Source organism: Capsicum annuum, chromosome 6 (genome assembly GCF_002878395.1).
Source record: "Capsicum annuum cultivar UCD-10X-F1 chromosome 6, UCD10Xv1.1, whole genome shotgun sequence".
NCBI lineage: Eukaryota > Viridiplantae > Streptophyta > Magnoliopsida > Solanales > Solanaceae > Capsicum > Capsicum annuum.
In genome coordinates, this window is record NC_061116.1 from 222,012,375 (window position 1) to 222,028,387 (window position 16,013).

Genomic DNA, 16,013 nt, shown 5'->3' on the forward strand with positions numbered 1-16,013 from the left:
CATGACCTTACTCTACCATCAACCACCAAAGCCACTACTCAAAAAGATGAGAAAATAAAACAAAGAGGCACACAAAGAATTCTATGCGCAACTATGCAAACTCCATTAGCAGATTAACAAAACACTAGAAAAGCAAAAAGTAGAAACTAATAGTAAAATTAAGACTAAATTTGTTAATTCAGTATGTACTAATCTATTTAGAGATCTTAGTATCATTCATCAAACTAGTTGTGCTTATAGTCCTCAACAAAATGGTGTTGCTGAGAGAAAACATAAGCACATCCTAAAAATATCAAGAACACTTAGGCTTCAACGAGAAATTCCTATCAAATTTTGGGGTTATATTATTAATAAATTACCTACTGCAGTATTAAATAATGTGTCTCCTTATGAAGGCTGTATAGAAAGAAACCTTTGATACAACACATAAGAGTTCTAGGTTGTCTGTGTTATGCTAAGACAGTATAGCAGACTGATAAACTGCAATCTAGAATGAGAGAGTCTATTTTAATGGGCTACTCTGAGATACAAAAAGGATATCTTCTATATAATATAACCAATTGCATTTTCTTTGTTAACAGAGATGTTAACTTCAAGGAAGATGTATTTCCATTCAAACTTAAAAACTCCGAGAGTCAACAACTAACTGCTACCAAGTTTAACGACACCTTGATGTGAAAGTCCTTCTAGGGTAATATTTCCACATATGCACGAATCAGTTCCACCTAATGTTCATCAAGTGCAAGAGCAGGCTGAGGTTCAACAAGTAATTCTGATAGATGCAGCACCACCTGCTGATCAGACAGAACTGGTGACTAGAATGACTACAAGAGAGAGGAAAGCACCTCTTTTGGTGAAAGACTCTGTGTTTCTGAATATTCATCAGATTGAGCCATATGCAATGAACAAATTCCTGACATATGATAAGCTGTCAAGTAAGTACCAAGCTTTCATAGCCAATTCATCTATCACTACTGAATCTGCAAACTATAATGAGGCTATCAAGGACATAAGATGGGTAGAAGCTATGTAGAATGAGATTGAGGCTCTTGAAAGAAAGAAGACTTGGGAGATTATTAGCTTACCTCATGGTAAAAAGCCTATAGGTTGCAAATGGATATTCAAGATCAAATACAAAGCTACATGGGAAATAAAAGGGTTCAAGGCAAGGTTGATTGCCAAAGTTTATAGCCAACAAGAAGGTATTGATTTTCAAGAGACTTTCTCACTTGTAGTTATGATGAAGGCGATGAGGACAGTACTAACAATTGTTGCACAAAAACATTGGTTTGTTCATCATATGGATGTTTACAATGTCTTTTTACAAGGTGATCTATATGAGGAAATCTATATGCAGTTACCACAGGGATTTAAGAGCCACGGGAGAAACAACCTCTATGTAAACTCTTAAAAACTCTGTATGGATTGAAACAGGATCAAAGATAATGGAATGCCAAACTTTCAGAAGCTTTAATCAATATAAAGTTGTGACAGAGTCAGTATGATCATAGTCTATATGTAAAAAGGACAACGAAAGGAATCACTCTCATAGTTGATAAAGAAATGGACCTTGGGCCTAACTCAACCTCAAAAGCTAGCTCATGAGGGCAGGATTGCCCAAGACCATATAAGGAGACCAAGGACCCTTTAACCCACCGATGTGGGACTCCAACATATTAGAATATGAGTAGGAATAGGAATAGCATATAAAATCCTACTTGGAAAAGGATTATAATGTAGTGTCCTATTAGGAAAAGAATTGGAATGTATTGTCTATAAATAGGGCCTCAATGTAATAATGTAGTTACAACAATTCAATAATATTTTTCTCTTATATTTTCTCACATGGTATCAAAGCTTCCACGATCTTGGTAAAGAATCAAAGAGTTTCCGCTGCCGGCGGGCGGCTATAATCCATATATGTCGCCCGTCTGGCCAATGATTATGTTAGCAAAAGTTGGATCACTGACTCACTATGTATCTTTCTAGTGACTATTTTCTCATATCTTTGCGTAGCACCATGTATCTGTCCGGTGACTACTTTTTCATATCTATTTTTCTTAGCACCGTACTTCTTTTCGGTGACTATTTTCTCATATCTGATTTGTGTGGCACCGTGCATCTTTCCGAACTACTGTCTCATATCTGAGTTGGTGACTCCTCAGATTTAATTTACATAGTTCCGTACGTCTTTCCGGTGACTCCTCATATCTTTTTCAGTAGGGTCATGCCATCATTCCGACCCTGCCCATATAATTTCTCTTTTCCAGTAGGATCGTGCCGTCATTCCGACCCTACTCATATAATTTCTATTTCTCAATAGGGTTGTGCCATCATTCCAACCCTACACATATTTCTCTTTTTCAGCAGGGTCGTGTCATCATTCTGAGCCTACCCATATACTTTTTTTTCCTCAGATTGTAGTCACTTTTCAGCCATCAAATCTAATAATCCGGCATGTGAGCATGTTTCGACTAAGTTTTCGATGACTTTCATGTTCAAGATCTACTCGTCTCTTGATTTCGAGATGACCCGTATATTTTATACCAAGTTTTCAGCAATTTTCCAGTGACACATCGACTTTACGACAATATTTACTACTTTTCGGATCACTTTTTCAGTTTGTTACGTTTAAATTGAGGTCTCCCAAACGTTCAAAGCAGTCCTTATCAGTTTTCTTGCAGATATCTTCACCAAGTCCCTCACCGATTCTCATATTAGTTACATCCATAACAAGCTTGGTACATATGTCTTCTATGCACCAGCTTGAGGGGGAGTATTAGAATATGAGTAGGAATAGGAATAACATATAAAATCCTACTTGGAAAAGGATTATAATGTAGTGTCCTATTAGGAAAAGGATTGGAATGTATTGTCTATAAATAGGGTCTCAATGTAATAATGTAGTTACAACAACAACAACAACAACAACAAACCCAGTGTATTCCCACCTAGTGGGGTCTGGGGGGGTAAGATGTACGCAGTCCATACCTCTACCTCTGATGAAGTAGAAAGGTTGTTTCCGATAGACCCCCGGCTCAAGACACGAGATACCACACAAACACATAGTAAAGCACAGAAGCAGATTACAACAATTCAATAATATTTTTCTCTTATATTTTCTCACAATGTGTATGTGGATGACATGCTTTTACAGGAGATACACTGAAATTGATTGAAGACACTAAAGAGAAGCTACAACGGGTCTTTAAGATAAAGGATCTTGGAGAATTGAAGTATTTTTGGGAATAGAATTTATAAGATCAGAAAAAGGTGTCTTAATGCATCAAAGGAAATATGCATTGGAGTTACTCTCTGAATTAGGACTTGGAGCAGCTAAACCTGCTGGCACACCTCGTGATACCAATCAAGTTTACAACTAAAGAGTATGATGATAATATCTGTAAAGATGAGACTGCACCTAATGATCCCTTGGTAGATCAACATGGCTATCAAAGACTCATTGGGAAGCTTCTAGATCTCACTATGACCAGACTAGATATTGCCTATTGTGTGCAGACACTCAGCCAGTTCTTACAACAACCACAAAAATTCCACATTGATGCAACTATCAGAGTTGTTAGATACATCAAAAAAGAACCAGGACTAGGAGTACTGTTATCTAGTCAAGTCAAGAATGAAGTTACTACATATTGTGATGCTGATTGGGCATCATATCCAAACTCAAGAAAGTCTATTCTGTGAAATTAGGAGATTCTATTGTGCCCTGGAAGTCTAAGAAGCAAAACACCATATCTAGAGGCTCAACTGAAGCAGAATACAGAAGTATTCTTGAAACAGTTGCTGAACTAATCTGGTTACAAGGACTTATGAAGGAACCTGGCATTGACATCAAGTCACCTACTGCAATTCACACTGATAGCAAGTCTGCTATGCAGATTGTTTATAATCCAGTCCATCATGTTGTACCTCTTCAAAAAAAGAAATTCAGTCTCATGAAAGGACCACACACATTGAAATAGACTGTCACTTCATACTAGAGAACGTCAACAAAGGATTAATGTCAGTCAACTACATTTCTACCAAAGAGCAACCGGCAGACATCGTTACCAAAGGTCTTAACAAGGTTCAACATGAATACCTTTTGTCCAAGCTAGGCATCTTAAACATCTTTGGGATTACCTAGCTAGAGAGAGAGTGTTGAAATGAAGGAAAGAAACCAGAAAACTATGTTTGTCACAGTAATGAACAATGTTAACTGTTTTTCGAAAAAGTTTGTTACTAGTTGTTTTAACAGTTTTTTTTTAAAAGGAGTTAGATTATTAGTTATGAGTAGTTGATTTTAGAATGATCATCTCTCCACTATATATATGAGATGATACACATTGTACACTCCAAGAGTTCAATAATGGAAACTCTCTAATCTCTTTCTTCTTCCTTATTTTCTCCTTTGCTTCAGTTCCGTTACTCAATTACTGAGTTCTTGATACAATGAACTCTGATTACGGTCAAGTTGGTTTAGTAAACTACGCATCGTTTTTATTGATTTTTTAATGGATGTGATTTTTGCTATGGAAACACTTATTTTGGATGGAGGGTGTACAATGTGATGCAAAATTTGCACAGAAACGAAATTTATGTAATCTGGTGGTAATTTACAAAACCAAACACAAAGTACAAATTGCAAAGGGCAGCTCAGTACACTAACACATTGTTTGGATGGTGGTTTTCCATGGAATGGTATGGTTACTAAGAGAATCATGTTTGTTTTGATTGCTTCTTAAAATGTATGGTATAGTATGGTTTAATATCATGGTTTGATAACCATGAAAACTCTCACTTTATGTAACCACCGATTTGGTGGTATCCCATGATTTGCTTATTTTTGTTTCAATTATGCCCTTATTATATAATCCTATTTTACCCTTTACCCTATATTATTTAACTCCACCTCCTACCCCGACCTTTCCCCACTCCCCTCGCGCCCAAAAAGAAATTATTTTTTAAATTTCTTTTTTAGAAATTTTTAAACTTCTTTCTTATCCCACCCCGTACCCTGACCCCGACCCCACCCCTTACAAAACCTATGGCTACTTATCGGACGGATCGGATGGACCATTACACTTAACGGTTTGGCTTAACGGTTATCGGTTTTAAAATATACAAATCCACTAGCCAACAGATAAGATATCGGTTGGTTCGATAACGGATAAATAATTATCGGGCGTTTATCGAACGATTTATCGGACATCCACAATTTCTACTTGAATGCAAACACCTTACAGAAAACACTAATTAGGATTAAGGGTTTGAAGTCAACAAACCTTGCTGACTGTTGTATTGCTTCTTTGCTTTGGTTACTTTACTGTTTAATTTTTTATATTATATAAGGGTTAATTAGGATTTAGGAATGGGCCTTTAGGTTAGAATATAGATCCATTAGGTTTGAATTTTTATTTTATAATAATATAAATTAATATGTATATTATATATTTAGGTTAAAATATATAAGTATATATGGTAATTCTTAACGGGTTAACGGTTTATCCAATAAGGAAATTGTGTAATTCATCCCCACTCCAATAAGCCGTTAATTAAAAAATTTCAATCCGTTCACAAACCGTTTATCCGACAAGTCAATACCAATAAGCCAATAAGTCAATTTTGCGGGTGGCTTATTGGATACGGTTTGGTTTTGAACAACCCTAACAAAACCCCCACCCTAATTTTTTTAAAAAAAATTATTTTTTAAAAAAATTTCAAAACTTTTTCTTATCCTAACCTCCCCCACCACTTACCGGTCCCGAACCAATTTTTTATTTTTTAAAAGGTTAAAAAAAAAATTTACCCCGCCATCACCTCCTGCAACCACTCCCCCATGCAACCCACCCACAAAAAAAAGAATTCAAAAAATTCAAAACCTTTTTCTTACCCTACCCCTCACCCTCCATCTCCCACTTCATTACCCCACCCCCAAATATTTATTTTATAAAAAATTCATAATTTTTTTCTTATTCCAGCCCCCTTATCATATTCGTTCTAGTTATTTTGTGTTAAATATATACAAATTCTTTTAGAAAATATTTTTCAATTTGTGTAACAAACACAAGAAAATAAATAAGAAAACATTTGTTTTCCTACATTTTTTTATATTTCACACCGAACAGACCCAGCGCATACACAAAAAATGCATTCTTGGTGGTCGCGTTTCAAAACACCAAAAGGAAATGAAATTTGTTACTATAAAAAATGAATTCGACTACATTTATTTTGATCTACTCTTGTATTGATTTTCTTAAAATTTACATGAATTTAACAACGTAATATATTTACATGACATAATTTATGACAGATTAGGAAGAAAATTATTTTATTAATAATTATTGATAAGTTTAACATTTCTAATAATTAAAGGTGTTTTCATAAACTTACATTGATACAGCATCATCCCATCAAACCAAACAATAAAAATGTTACTACGCAGCAGTGAATGATACAGTACTGTATTATAGATTTCAATATCAGTATGGCAAACCATCATCCAAAAGTGTAAAGCTCCCGCTATTCACGGATCCCAGAAAAGGGCGGAGCAGGTGGGTCTATTGAAACTACAAATGGACTGAATATACAAAATAATGGAGAAAGAAATGAGACCTTAAACATAGATTGGGGATTACCCAAGAGTCCCATCAAGCGTCTCATTCTTCCTATATCAAAGCCATCTTCCGAATCTGTTCCTGCGCCTTTGGGGACCCCTGACTTCTCGAAGTTCTTCAGATTCTCCAAAAATTCCATCAGTTGGTCCATTTCTGGGTCCTCTCGCAAAGTGGAGAAGCAATGACGAGTACTGTGGACAAGTCCAGCAACTGAGCAGGCCATACTTCTCTGGATTGAACGAGTGATTCCACAGAAAATGCTCAGATTTTTCATTTTTTTAGCATCACACTATACAGCAGAAACCATTGCTGCTTCTCAATAGGTCATTTTGTTCTTCCAGTTTGGTTCAAGTTTTAGTTTTGGTCACTAAAATATACTCATTTTCCATTTTCTTCCTTTCAAAAAAAAAAAAACGTATCTTTTCTGTAATTACTAAGAAAATTGAAGACCGTCATTTAAGAACCCGTTCGGATAGGCGAAAAAAAAGTTTGTACTTTTTAAAAAATTCTTTAAAGGTACTTTTAAAGTGTAGAAATTTATTTTAAAAATAAATAGTTATGTGATAAAAGTATTGAAACTGAAAAAAAAATATTATTGATGTATTTGGTAAACAACTGTTGTTAAGCACTTTTTTTTTCAAAATGTCTAAAATACCCTTAAAGTTGTTACCAATATGTAAAGTTGATTCACTATATATTTGTCACTCATTTTATCACTTGTGTATGAAAAATATATTGCCAAAAACATATATATTTGTTACATGTCAAATATTTTCCAATTTATCAGCATAAAAATTGCAAGAGGAAGCGTCAACAAATAAATTAAAGTATATATCGATCATTTCTTACTTGTGTATGAAATATAGTTGCAACAAATATGAAATATATATATATGTTAAAAGAAAATCTTTTATCTTGTTTTAAAGAATCAAACAATATATATATATATATATATATATATATATATATATATGTTATTAATCATTATAATTACACTAATAGATAAATAGTTGGTCACAAATATATTACTCGATTGAGTAACGATTATATCACTATTAAAACATTATCGAATACGAAATATAATGGAGAATTAGGACTACAAGAAGGTAAACTTGGAATAGGAGACAAATATAAGGGACACAAATGTCATTTGATTTGTCAACTTTAATGGCTTATAAGCCTGAAAAAAAGCTGGGAAATGTTGCTTCTTGCTTTAGGCTTAAAAAAAGAAGTCAAAATTAATTTTTTTAAGCAATTATAAAAATTGCCAATCACTAAAAATGGCTTAAAAGCCATTTTGATCAAATTATAATCTTACCAAACACCCTGTAAGTGTTAAATAAAGGATCTATAGCATTGACCAACTTAAAGAGTCATACATAATTAAGAAATTTTGATTAAATTAATTGTGAATTTGATTAATATTTTTAAAACTTTTTAATTTTTTGCAAAAATACAAATCAATTCACATCACTTTCCGTAGTTATTTTAGTATAATATTTTTAAAAGGCTTAAGTTCATACATTAATATAATTATAAATAAAAGTAAGGACTAATTCTAGTTAATAAGATATTAACCATTTGCTTGCATTGCATTAACTTAGATGTTAAAATTTTATTTATTAATATAAAGTTTGAGTTGTTTAATTCATTGCTCTAAAATATTTCTTGTGAAAATGAGATAGTTTTTTCTTTTTTTTTTAAATAATTTTTTAAAATATATTTTATAATCTTCATTATTATTTCAAGTGAAATTAAAATCATATAGTTTACTATTACAATTTTACTAGCCTTACCTTGAGTCACAAAACTTGTATGATATGAAGGCAAACAGATTAACCCGTTTATACAACCTTTGATAACTAGTAAAGAAATAAGTTGATAATGTATATAAAATTTATACGACGTTTAGTTTGCAATTTAGAAATCCACAATGCATTTATAAATTATGAGGTTATTGGTATAGAAAATGAGAGTTAATCCCTACATAACTTAATACATGCATTACTAAAGCCTGCATAATCCTAACTAGCTATCAACCCCATACTACTTTGACGAGCGGTTGGTTGGCTGTGTGAATTTCATACACTACAACGAAATGAGAAAAACATGATAGGCTTTTAGAAGCAATTGTTTATTTTTGACCAATGTTTTTCAACAACTCAAAAAGCCAATTGTTTCACAACTCTTCATTAATGAGATGTTACATTATACTTAACCTTCGTTGCAATTTCAATGAAAAGGAAAATAGTTGGACTTCGGATACCCAACTCATTAACTCATCCAACCTGCTACATGACAATGAGCTGGAAGTGGAAAATTTTGGCTGAATAAATGCACAAATTGCATAGACATTACTTCTAGGTCAAAAAAGGGAACCTTAGTTAAACAGGTAAAGAGAATAAACAAAGTTTAGGCTTCATAACGCACTGTTTTATGAAGTAAAACAAATCAGTTTACATAGATCCATTGTTCTGCTTGGGAAGTGCTAATACCACAGTAACTAAGTTGGATGAATTCAAACTTTAATGGCATACTTTCTAAGTGGAAAGTACATTTCTTTCTTCTTCTCTCTTTCTGTCCTCAAAGATGCCTGCACATTAAACCACAGGTATGTTATTAACTGAAAGTAGATTGGCAAGTGCCTCAGCAGTGCAGAGTAGCACAAGTCAAGAGGAAAAAGGACATTGCCACAGTAATAATAGGAACCGGAAGAACGATATCATGAGTTCCTCTGAACAGCCATTTCTTTTCAATATAGCATGTGTTATTTAACTGAACATACACTAACAGGAAGCCAAAGAAAAAAAAGATGTTACAAGTGAAATATAGGTAACCTCAAGGAGAGTTTATTTATACGAATTCATAGGAGATGGGACACCGAAATGCCATTTCTTCAAATATAGCATGTTGTCATTACCTGAACATACACTATTAGAAGGCCAAAACAACATCAAGAAGGTAAAATTAGTTACTATTCAAAGGGAGATGCGATTTGTTTCACAAATTCAGGACATGGAAGAGCCATATCTCTCAAACATAGCACATGGTCTATACCTGAAATGACATATTTAGAGCTGATAACATATAGTTCTGCTTAAGCGAGCAGGACATACAAAGGAAAAATGATACAGGACGTACTAGGATGAGCTGCAGGTTCCTCTTGTAGCTGACCGAGATAATCAAAATAATTTATGGCCAAGGAATGAAAATCAAAATCCACCAGACATGACAAAATTTGAGAATGAGAAAAAGAAGGCTGAATAGCCTAACAAACATACTTACACTGTTTTGACATCTCGCCCCTACTACTCCACTGATTCTCATCCAGGCACCTCAACTTGATCAAAGTAAGTCTTCTAAATGCCTCTAATGAATGTGTGTTCCTCACTTGCTCTGAAGTGGACGACATATTAAATCCACCTCACTCGCCACATTAAAATAAGATAAAAAAGTGGAAAAAAGGTCAAAGTTTTAAAAATGATTCTAAAAAAGAAAATATCCACTCCACTTCTCATTTTCTCTCTTTCTCCCCTTCCCCTTCCATATTTCCACCCTCCTCCCTCCCTGATACAAGTATGACCACGAAGATGGACGCATGTGAGAATGTAATGAACCCGGGGCTTGGAGTGTGCGAGTGAAGGACTTAAAACACACCAAACCGACCCTAATCTCACACTTGGAGTGTAAAGAGGAGCCTTGGAACACAACAAGATAGCCCCTAAATACACTTGAAGGGAGCCTAGCTCTTTAAAGGGCATTTTGGACATTTTGTATTTTATTTGTAACCTGGTATAAATAGAACATTGTAGAGCTTTTAGACTTAGATTATTCATGATGTTGTAAGTCTTGAAACACAAGTCCTCTCTCCTTGAGGCACCAAAACCGAAATTAGACATAGAGAGTGTGGAATCACTCTTGTTGATCTCATGGCTTGGAAACGTGATGCTTGGGAGGTGGATTCCGACCCTGTGTCTTCGTAAGAGATAGGTGAACGTTGTGTGTAGTATTAAGGGTCCAAGAGTGGAATATGCTCTTGGGTTCTTAAGATTATATAAGATTATACCTTCATTAAGTCTATCTAACTATCCCTTTACTTTTATTGTTGTTATCTCGTGTAGTGGACTGTTTTGGGTCCTTTAGTGAATTTGAAACTAGCTTTATTGTTATTCATCTTGTTCCTCACGTTTTGTAGCTGTTTTTGGTGTTATATACACCATTGTATCTTGTACTCTTCATGTTGATAGCGAATCCGAGAGTAGTCTCCATCTTGGTCCTCGGATCCTTAAGATTGTGGGATGATTTGGAGAGTGTTTTGTGGACTGTTTTGAGTCATTTCGTGAGTGCCTTATCTTTCTTGTATCAAAGCATGGATAGATCTTGTTCCTACAAGATCACTCTTGGGCTTGCTTGATCAGAAAATTCAAAAAGAAAAAAATTATTGAAAAGCTGAAAAAAAAAAAAAAAAAGTGCAATCTGCCCGTGTTGTGTACTTGACCAAGAATTGAGTTCTTGTTGTGTCTTGGCTGAGATTTTTGTTTGTCTTGAATGTTTCTAGTGTTAGCTTTGTTCTTTACTAACACTTGAGTCCATATCTAAGTTTGAGCTTTGTTGTTGTTGTCGTGAACAAGTAAAACCGTGTGGTAGACATTATTGTTGAAAAACTTGACTTGGCCATGTGTGTGGTTGTTGTTGTTGAAAGGAGTTGTTGTTGTTGTAGTTCTTGGTGAATGTTTTTGTGTTCTTGAAGTTCTTCACAACCTTCATCTCTTGTTAAAACTAAAGACACAACACTAAAGAGACTTGGCCGTTTGTTGTTGCGGATTGGAGTTGGCCGTTGGAATTGTTGTTGTTCTTGAAGATTGTTGTTATTGTTCTTGGTGTGGTTGTTGTTGTTCTTGAAGTTCTTCACCTTCCTTCATATATTGTTAGAACATAAAGTGAGTGCTAGATCCTAAAAGGTGAAGGAAAAAGGTGCATGTACTTGTTAGTCTTGAAAGACCCCCAACCACCAAAAGACTTTATATCACTTCTCAACTACTTTTTCATGATTTAAGGACCCATGTTTAAGAAGAAGTATAAGAAAAAGTCAAGTCTTGAAAATTGAAAAAGAAAGACTTATTTTTCCTCCTAAAACAAATTCCACCAATCCAAATTAATTTTTGACCAAGACTTGAACATTTGATATTTCTTAGTTTCATTTTGTTGTCTCTTAGTTTCCACCAATGATGACGTGGTGGCCACGTATTGGTATTAATTTTACCAATACGTGGCCACCACGTCATCATTGCTACTGTTCACGCAATATTTTCGAGCTCAAATTTTAGATTTCTTAGTTTCATTTTGTTGTCTCTTAGTTTCGTTTAATTGATCCTAGTACTAATTAACAGGCTAGTAAACTTCTACTACGTTGTCACTTAGTTCTTGAATCTGTTGTTCGTGTCTACGTTTTTTTTGTGCTTTTTCTCTTTTGTGAATTCGTTGTATCTTGTTGGTTCAAGTCCGTAAGCAAATTTTCTTTGAGTCATCTCAAACGAAAATCTATTCCGGACCAAGGTGGACTCCTCCCTCAATCACTCACGAAGTACAAGCTGGCTTTCAACACTTGTGAAACCAAGTGTGAGGTAAAATTCGAGAGTGAGAGTGTGGTGAGGCATTTTTGAGCTAACAAGTTTGTTTGTTTTGTTGTTCATTGTTGTCTTTTCTTAGGTACCATGGCTGCCACCAATCTCGATGCCACGTTTGACCGCATCACCGACAATATTGAAGACATGAAATGGCACGTTGAAAGGCTACGCCAATTGATATCCACACTTATCCCAACAAATCCAAAATCTAAGGTCCAAACACCTTGTGGAGAGAGCTTCCTAAAGGAAGTTGCTGCCCAAACTTGTGAAGGACTTTCACACCAAGGTAAAGACGAACGTACTCATGAACGTCAAGGTAAAATAGCTATCTCTTACACTTTGGTACATGTGGATGATGAACGTGTGACTAATAAGCCGTTGAGTGTGAGTAGTAGCTTACCTACGTACGAGTATATTGATTCCTTACCACTAGTGGATGATGTGCATGTTGTGCGAGTGGATACACTAGTTGATCCTATAGATGTCCGAATCGACTCTTCTAGTAAGATCGATTTGTGTCCACCTAGTGTTGAAGCTATTGTGTTGAATGAAAGTACATTAACAACAACAAACCCATTGTATTCCCACATAGTGGGGTCTGGGGGGGTAAGATGTACACAGTCCATACCACTACTTCAAGAGAAGTAGAAAAACTGTTTCCGATAGACCCCCGGCTCAAGACAAGGAATAATAGACAAATACTTAATAAAGCATGGAACAAGATGTCAAGACAAATATGCCACCCACAAGGGATAATAAACAAAGAATAGTAAACACATTCGTAATAAAGCATACAACAAAGTGTCCTAGCAAGAATAATAGATCTACCAAGTAATGTCCTACCCCAACGACTCAAACTGGCACTAGCCTTCTATCCTAATCCGCGCCCTCCAGATCTTCCTATTTAGGGTCATGTCCTCGGTGAGTTGTAACTGCTCCATGTCCCGCCTGATCACCTCTCTCCAGTTTTTCTTCGGCCTACCCCTACCCCGCCTGGAACCATCCAAACCAAGCTTCTCACACCTACGAACTGGGGCATCCGTGCCCCTCCTCATCACATGCCCGAACCATCTCAATCGGACTTCCCGCATCTTGTCCTCCACCGAAGCCACTCCAACCTTTTCCCGAATAGTCGTTTCGAACTCTATCACCCCTATTAAGCCCACACATCCAACGGAACATCCGCATTTCCGCCACCTTCAATTTTTGAATGTGAGAGTTCTTGACTGGCCAACATTCCGCTCCGTACAACATGGTCGGCCGGACTGCCACCCTGTAGAATTTGCCTTTAAACTTGGGCGGCACCTTCCTATCACACAATACCCCCGAGGCGACCTTCCACTTCATCCATCTCGCTCCAATACGATGGGAGACATCCTCGTCAATCTCACCATTCCCCTGAATAATGAATCATGGACCTCAGATACTTGAAACGATCCCTCTTACACACCGTCTGAGAATCCAACCTTACTACCACCTCGTCTTCCTGCCTCACGGTATTAAACTTGCATTCTAAATATTCTATCTTGCTCCTGCTCAACCTGAACCTTTTAGACTCAAGGCTCCGTCTCCACACCTCTAATTTATCATTCACACCCCCCGCGTCTTATCAATCAAAACTACATCACTTGAGAATATGTGTGATATGATTAATGAGTGTCAAGTGAGTGAAGAATTTGAAAATGTTGGTCAAGAAAAAAAGAGTGACCCCGTGAGCCTATGTTGTTGTAAAGATTCTAATGTTTGCTTGGCTCATAGGGTTAATCGTGTGCTTGACATATCTTTGAAACTTGATAATGATTCCTTAGAGAGTGAAAGTTCCAAATCTGCCCGCAGGTTAGATCATTCACTCTTTAGGTATAATGTCTTGTTTGAAGGTAGTTTAAACACTCCTAATAGGCCTAGTGGTGAAAATGATGGTATAGCTTGCCTTGGAAGCTATAGCCTATATGCTAACCCACTATGGTGTGACAACATTCCTCCTAAAGATAGAAATCTCTTCTTGGAAAATGAGAGTAATCTTAAGGGTAACGAATGTGTGGTCTTGGAAATTACTTCTTTTTCTACTTTGTGTGGCTTTTCCGAGGACACCATAGTAGAAGTAGAATTGAATGCCACCTTTCTCTACTCTCTCTTTATTTATGATGATATGTACGCCAATGTAGAGAGTAGGCCGTGTGGTTGTGGTAAAGACTACGGGAAACGGGTGTGTTGTTTAGACCCGTGTCTATGGCCACTCTTCTCATTTGATCCCGATGCCATCTTAGGGTGAGGAAGATTTACTCTCGGCTTAGGTGCGTTTTTTTTGGGTGCTTATCATAGCCAAGTCCTTGGTGAATTTGTCGATGGCTTCATAATGTTTAACACTAAAGACTCTTGGTTATATGTCAAATATGAACCACCTTGGCATGTCGAGACTTGTTGTTGGCCGAGACTTGAACTCAAAGGGTCCTCGGTTTCTTTTTTTGGTGTAGGCTGTTTTGAGTGTTTTGAGTGCATACCATTATTGTTTATTTTGCTAATCCTAACCCTCATGCCATGAGGAAGTGTGCTTGTTTGTCTCTCTTTGATTTTGCAAGGCATGGATTCGAGGTCGAATCCTTTTTAAGGAGGGGAGGATGATACAAGTACGACCACGAAGATGGACGCATGAGAGAATGTAATGAACCCGGAGCTTTGGAGTGTGCGAGTGAAGGACTTAAAACACACCAAACCGACCCTAATCTCACACTTGGACTGTAAAGAGGAGCCTTGGAACACAACAAGGTAGCCCCTAAATACACTTGAAGGGAGCCTAGCTCTTAAAAGGGCATTTTGGATATTTTGTATTTTATTTGTAACCTGGTATAAATAGAACATTGTAGGGCTTTTAGACTTAGATTATTCATGATGTTGTAAGTCTTGAAACACAAGTCCTCTCTCATTGAGGCACCAAAACCGAAATTAGGCATAGAGAGTGTGGAATCACTCTTGTTGATCTCATGGCTTGGAAACGTGATGCTTGGGAGGTGGATTCCGACCTTGTGTCTTCGTAAGAGATAGGTGAACGTTGTGTTTAGTGTTAAGGGTCCAAGAGTGGAATATGCTCTTGGGTTCTTAAGATTATATAAGATTATACCTTCATTAAGTCTATCTAACTATCCCTTTACTTTTATTGTTGTTATCTTGTGTAGTGGACTGTTTTGGGTCCTTTAGTGAATCTGAAACTTGCTTTATTGTTATTCATCTTGTTCCTCACGTTTTGTAGCTGTTTTTGGTGTTATATACACCATTGTATCTTGTACTCTTCTTGTTGATAGCGAATCCGAGAGTGGTCTCCATCTTGGTCCTCGGATTCTTAAGATTGTGAACTGATTTGGAGTGTGTTTCGTGACTGTTTTGAGTCATTTCGTGATTGCCTTGTCTTTCTTGTATCAGAGCGCCTCCCTAGGCCGAAACTAGGATATGAACAAGTGTGAAATCACTTGTGAATGTGTATTGCTTGAAAACGTTGGTGCTTGAGAGGTGGATTCCGATCTTGTGTCTTCGTAAGGGTGTGGTGTTGCTATTGTAAGTCCTAGGGGACCTTAGATTTAATATATCTTTGGGTTCCTAATCTTATAATAGTGTATGTGTCACTTTCTATCTTTACATTTCATGTCTTAGTTTGTGTTGTCTAGTGAACCCGTTGGTTCTTGTTGTGTCTTGTAATCTTATAACGTTGGATTGTTGTTATCCTAGTGTTGTTCTTCTTATTATAATGTTGTTTATCCCTTGTTGTTGTTAGTCA

The 16,013-nt window shown here is 36.2% G+C and overlaps 2 protein-coding genes across 4 annotated transcripts in view; both read right to left on the reverse strand.

Moving 5' to 3' along the window:
* Nucleotides 1-7,051, reverse strand: part of LOC107875563 (dihydrofolate synthetase) — a 32,298-nt gene extending 25,247 nt beyond the window's left edge. Inside the window, exon 1 of one of the 2 annotated variants that reach the window (XM_016722322.2) lies at nt 6,616-7,051. In XM_016722322.2, the coding sequence (XP_016577808.1) occupies nt 6,616-6,891 (276 nt within the window). In that variant the 5' untranslated portion in view covers nt 6,892-7,051. The remainder of the gene's footprint in view (nt 1-6,615) is intronic. The other variant, XM_016722321.2, reaches the window with a different exon arrangement.
* A 1,965-nt stretch (nt 7,052-9,016) lies between these two features.
* Nucleotides 9,017-16,013, reverse strand: part of LOC107875561 (60S ribosomal protein L35) — an 11,699-nt gene continuing 4,702 nt past the window's right edge. Inside the window, exons 4-5 of one of the 2 annotated variants that reach the window (XR_001675843.2) lie at nt 9,903-10,013; nt 9,182-9,210 (exon numbers count right to left, since the gene is read on the reverse strand). Coding sequence is in view for 1 of the 2 variants with exons in the window: in XM_016722319.2 (XP_016577805.1) it covers nt 9,136-9,210 (75 nt within the window). In the remaining variant the exon portion in view is untranslated. Of the gene's footprint in view, nt 9,211-9,902; nt 10,014-16,013 lie in introns of both variants that reach the window. The other variant, XM_016722319.2, reaches the window with a different exon arrangement.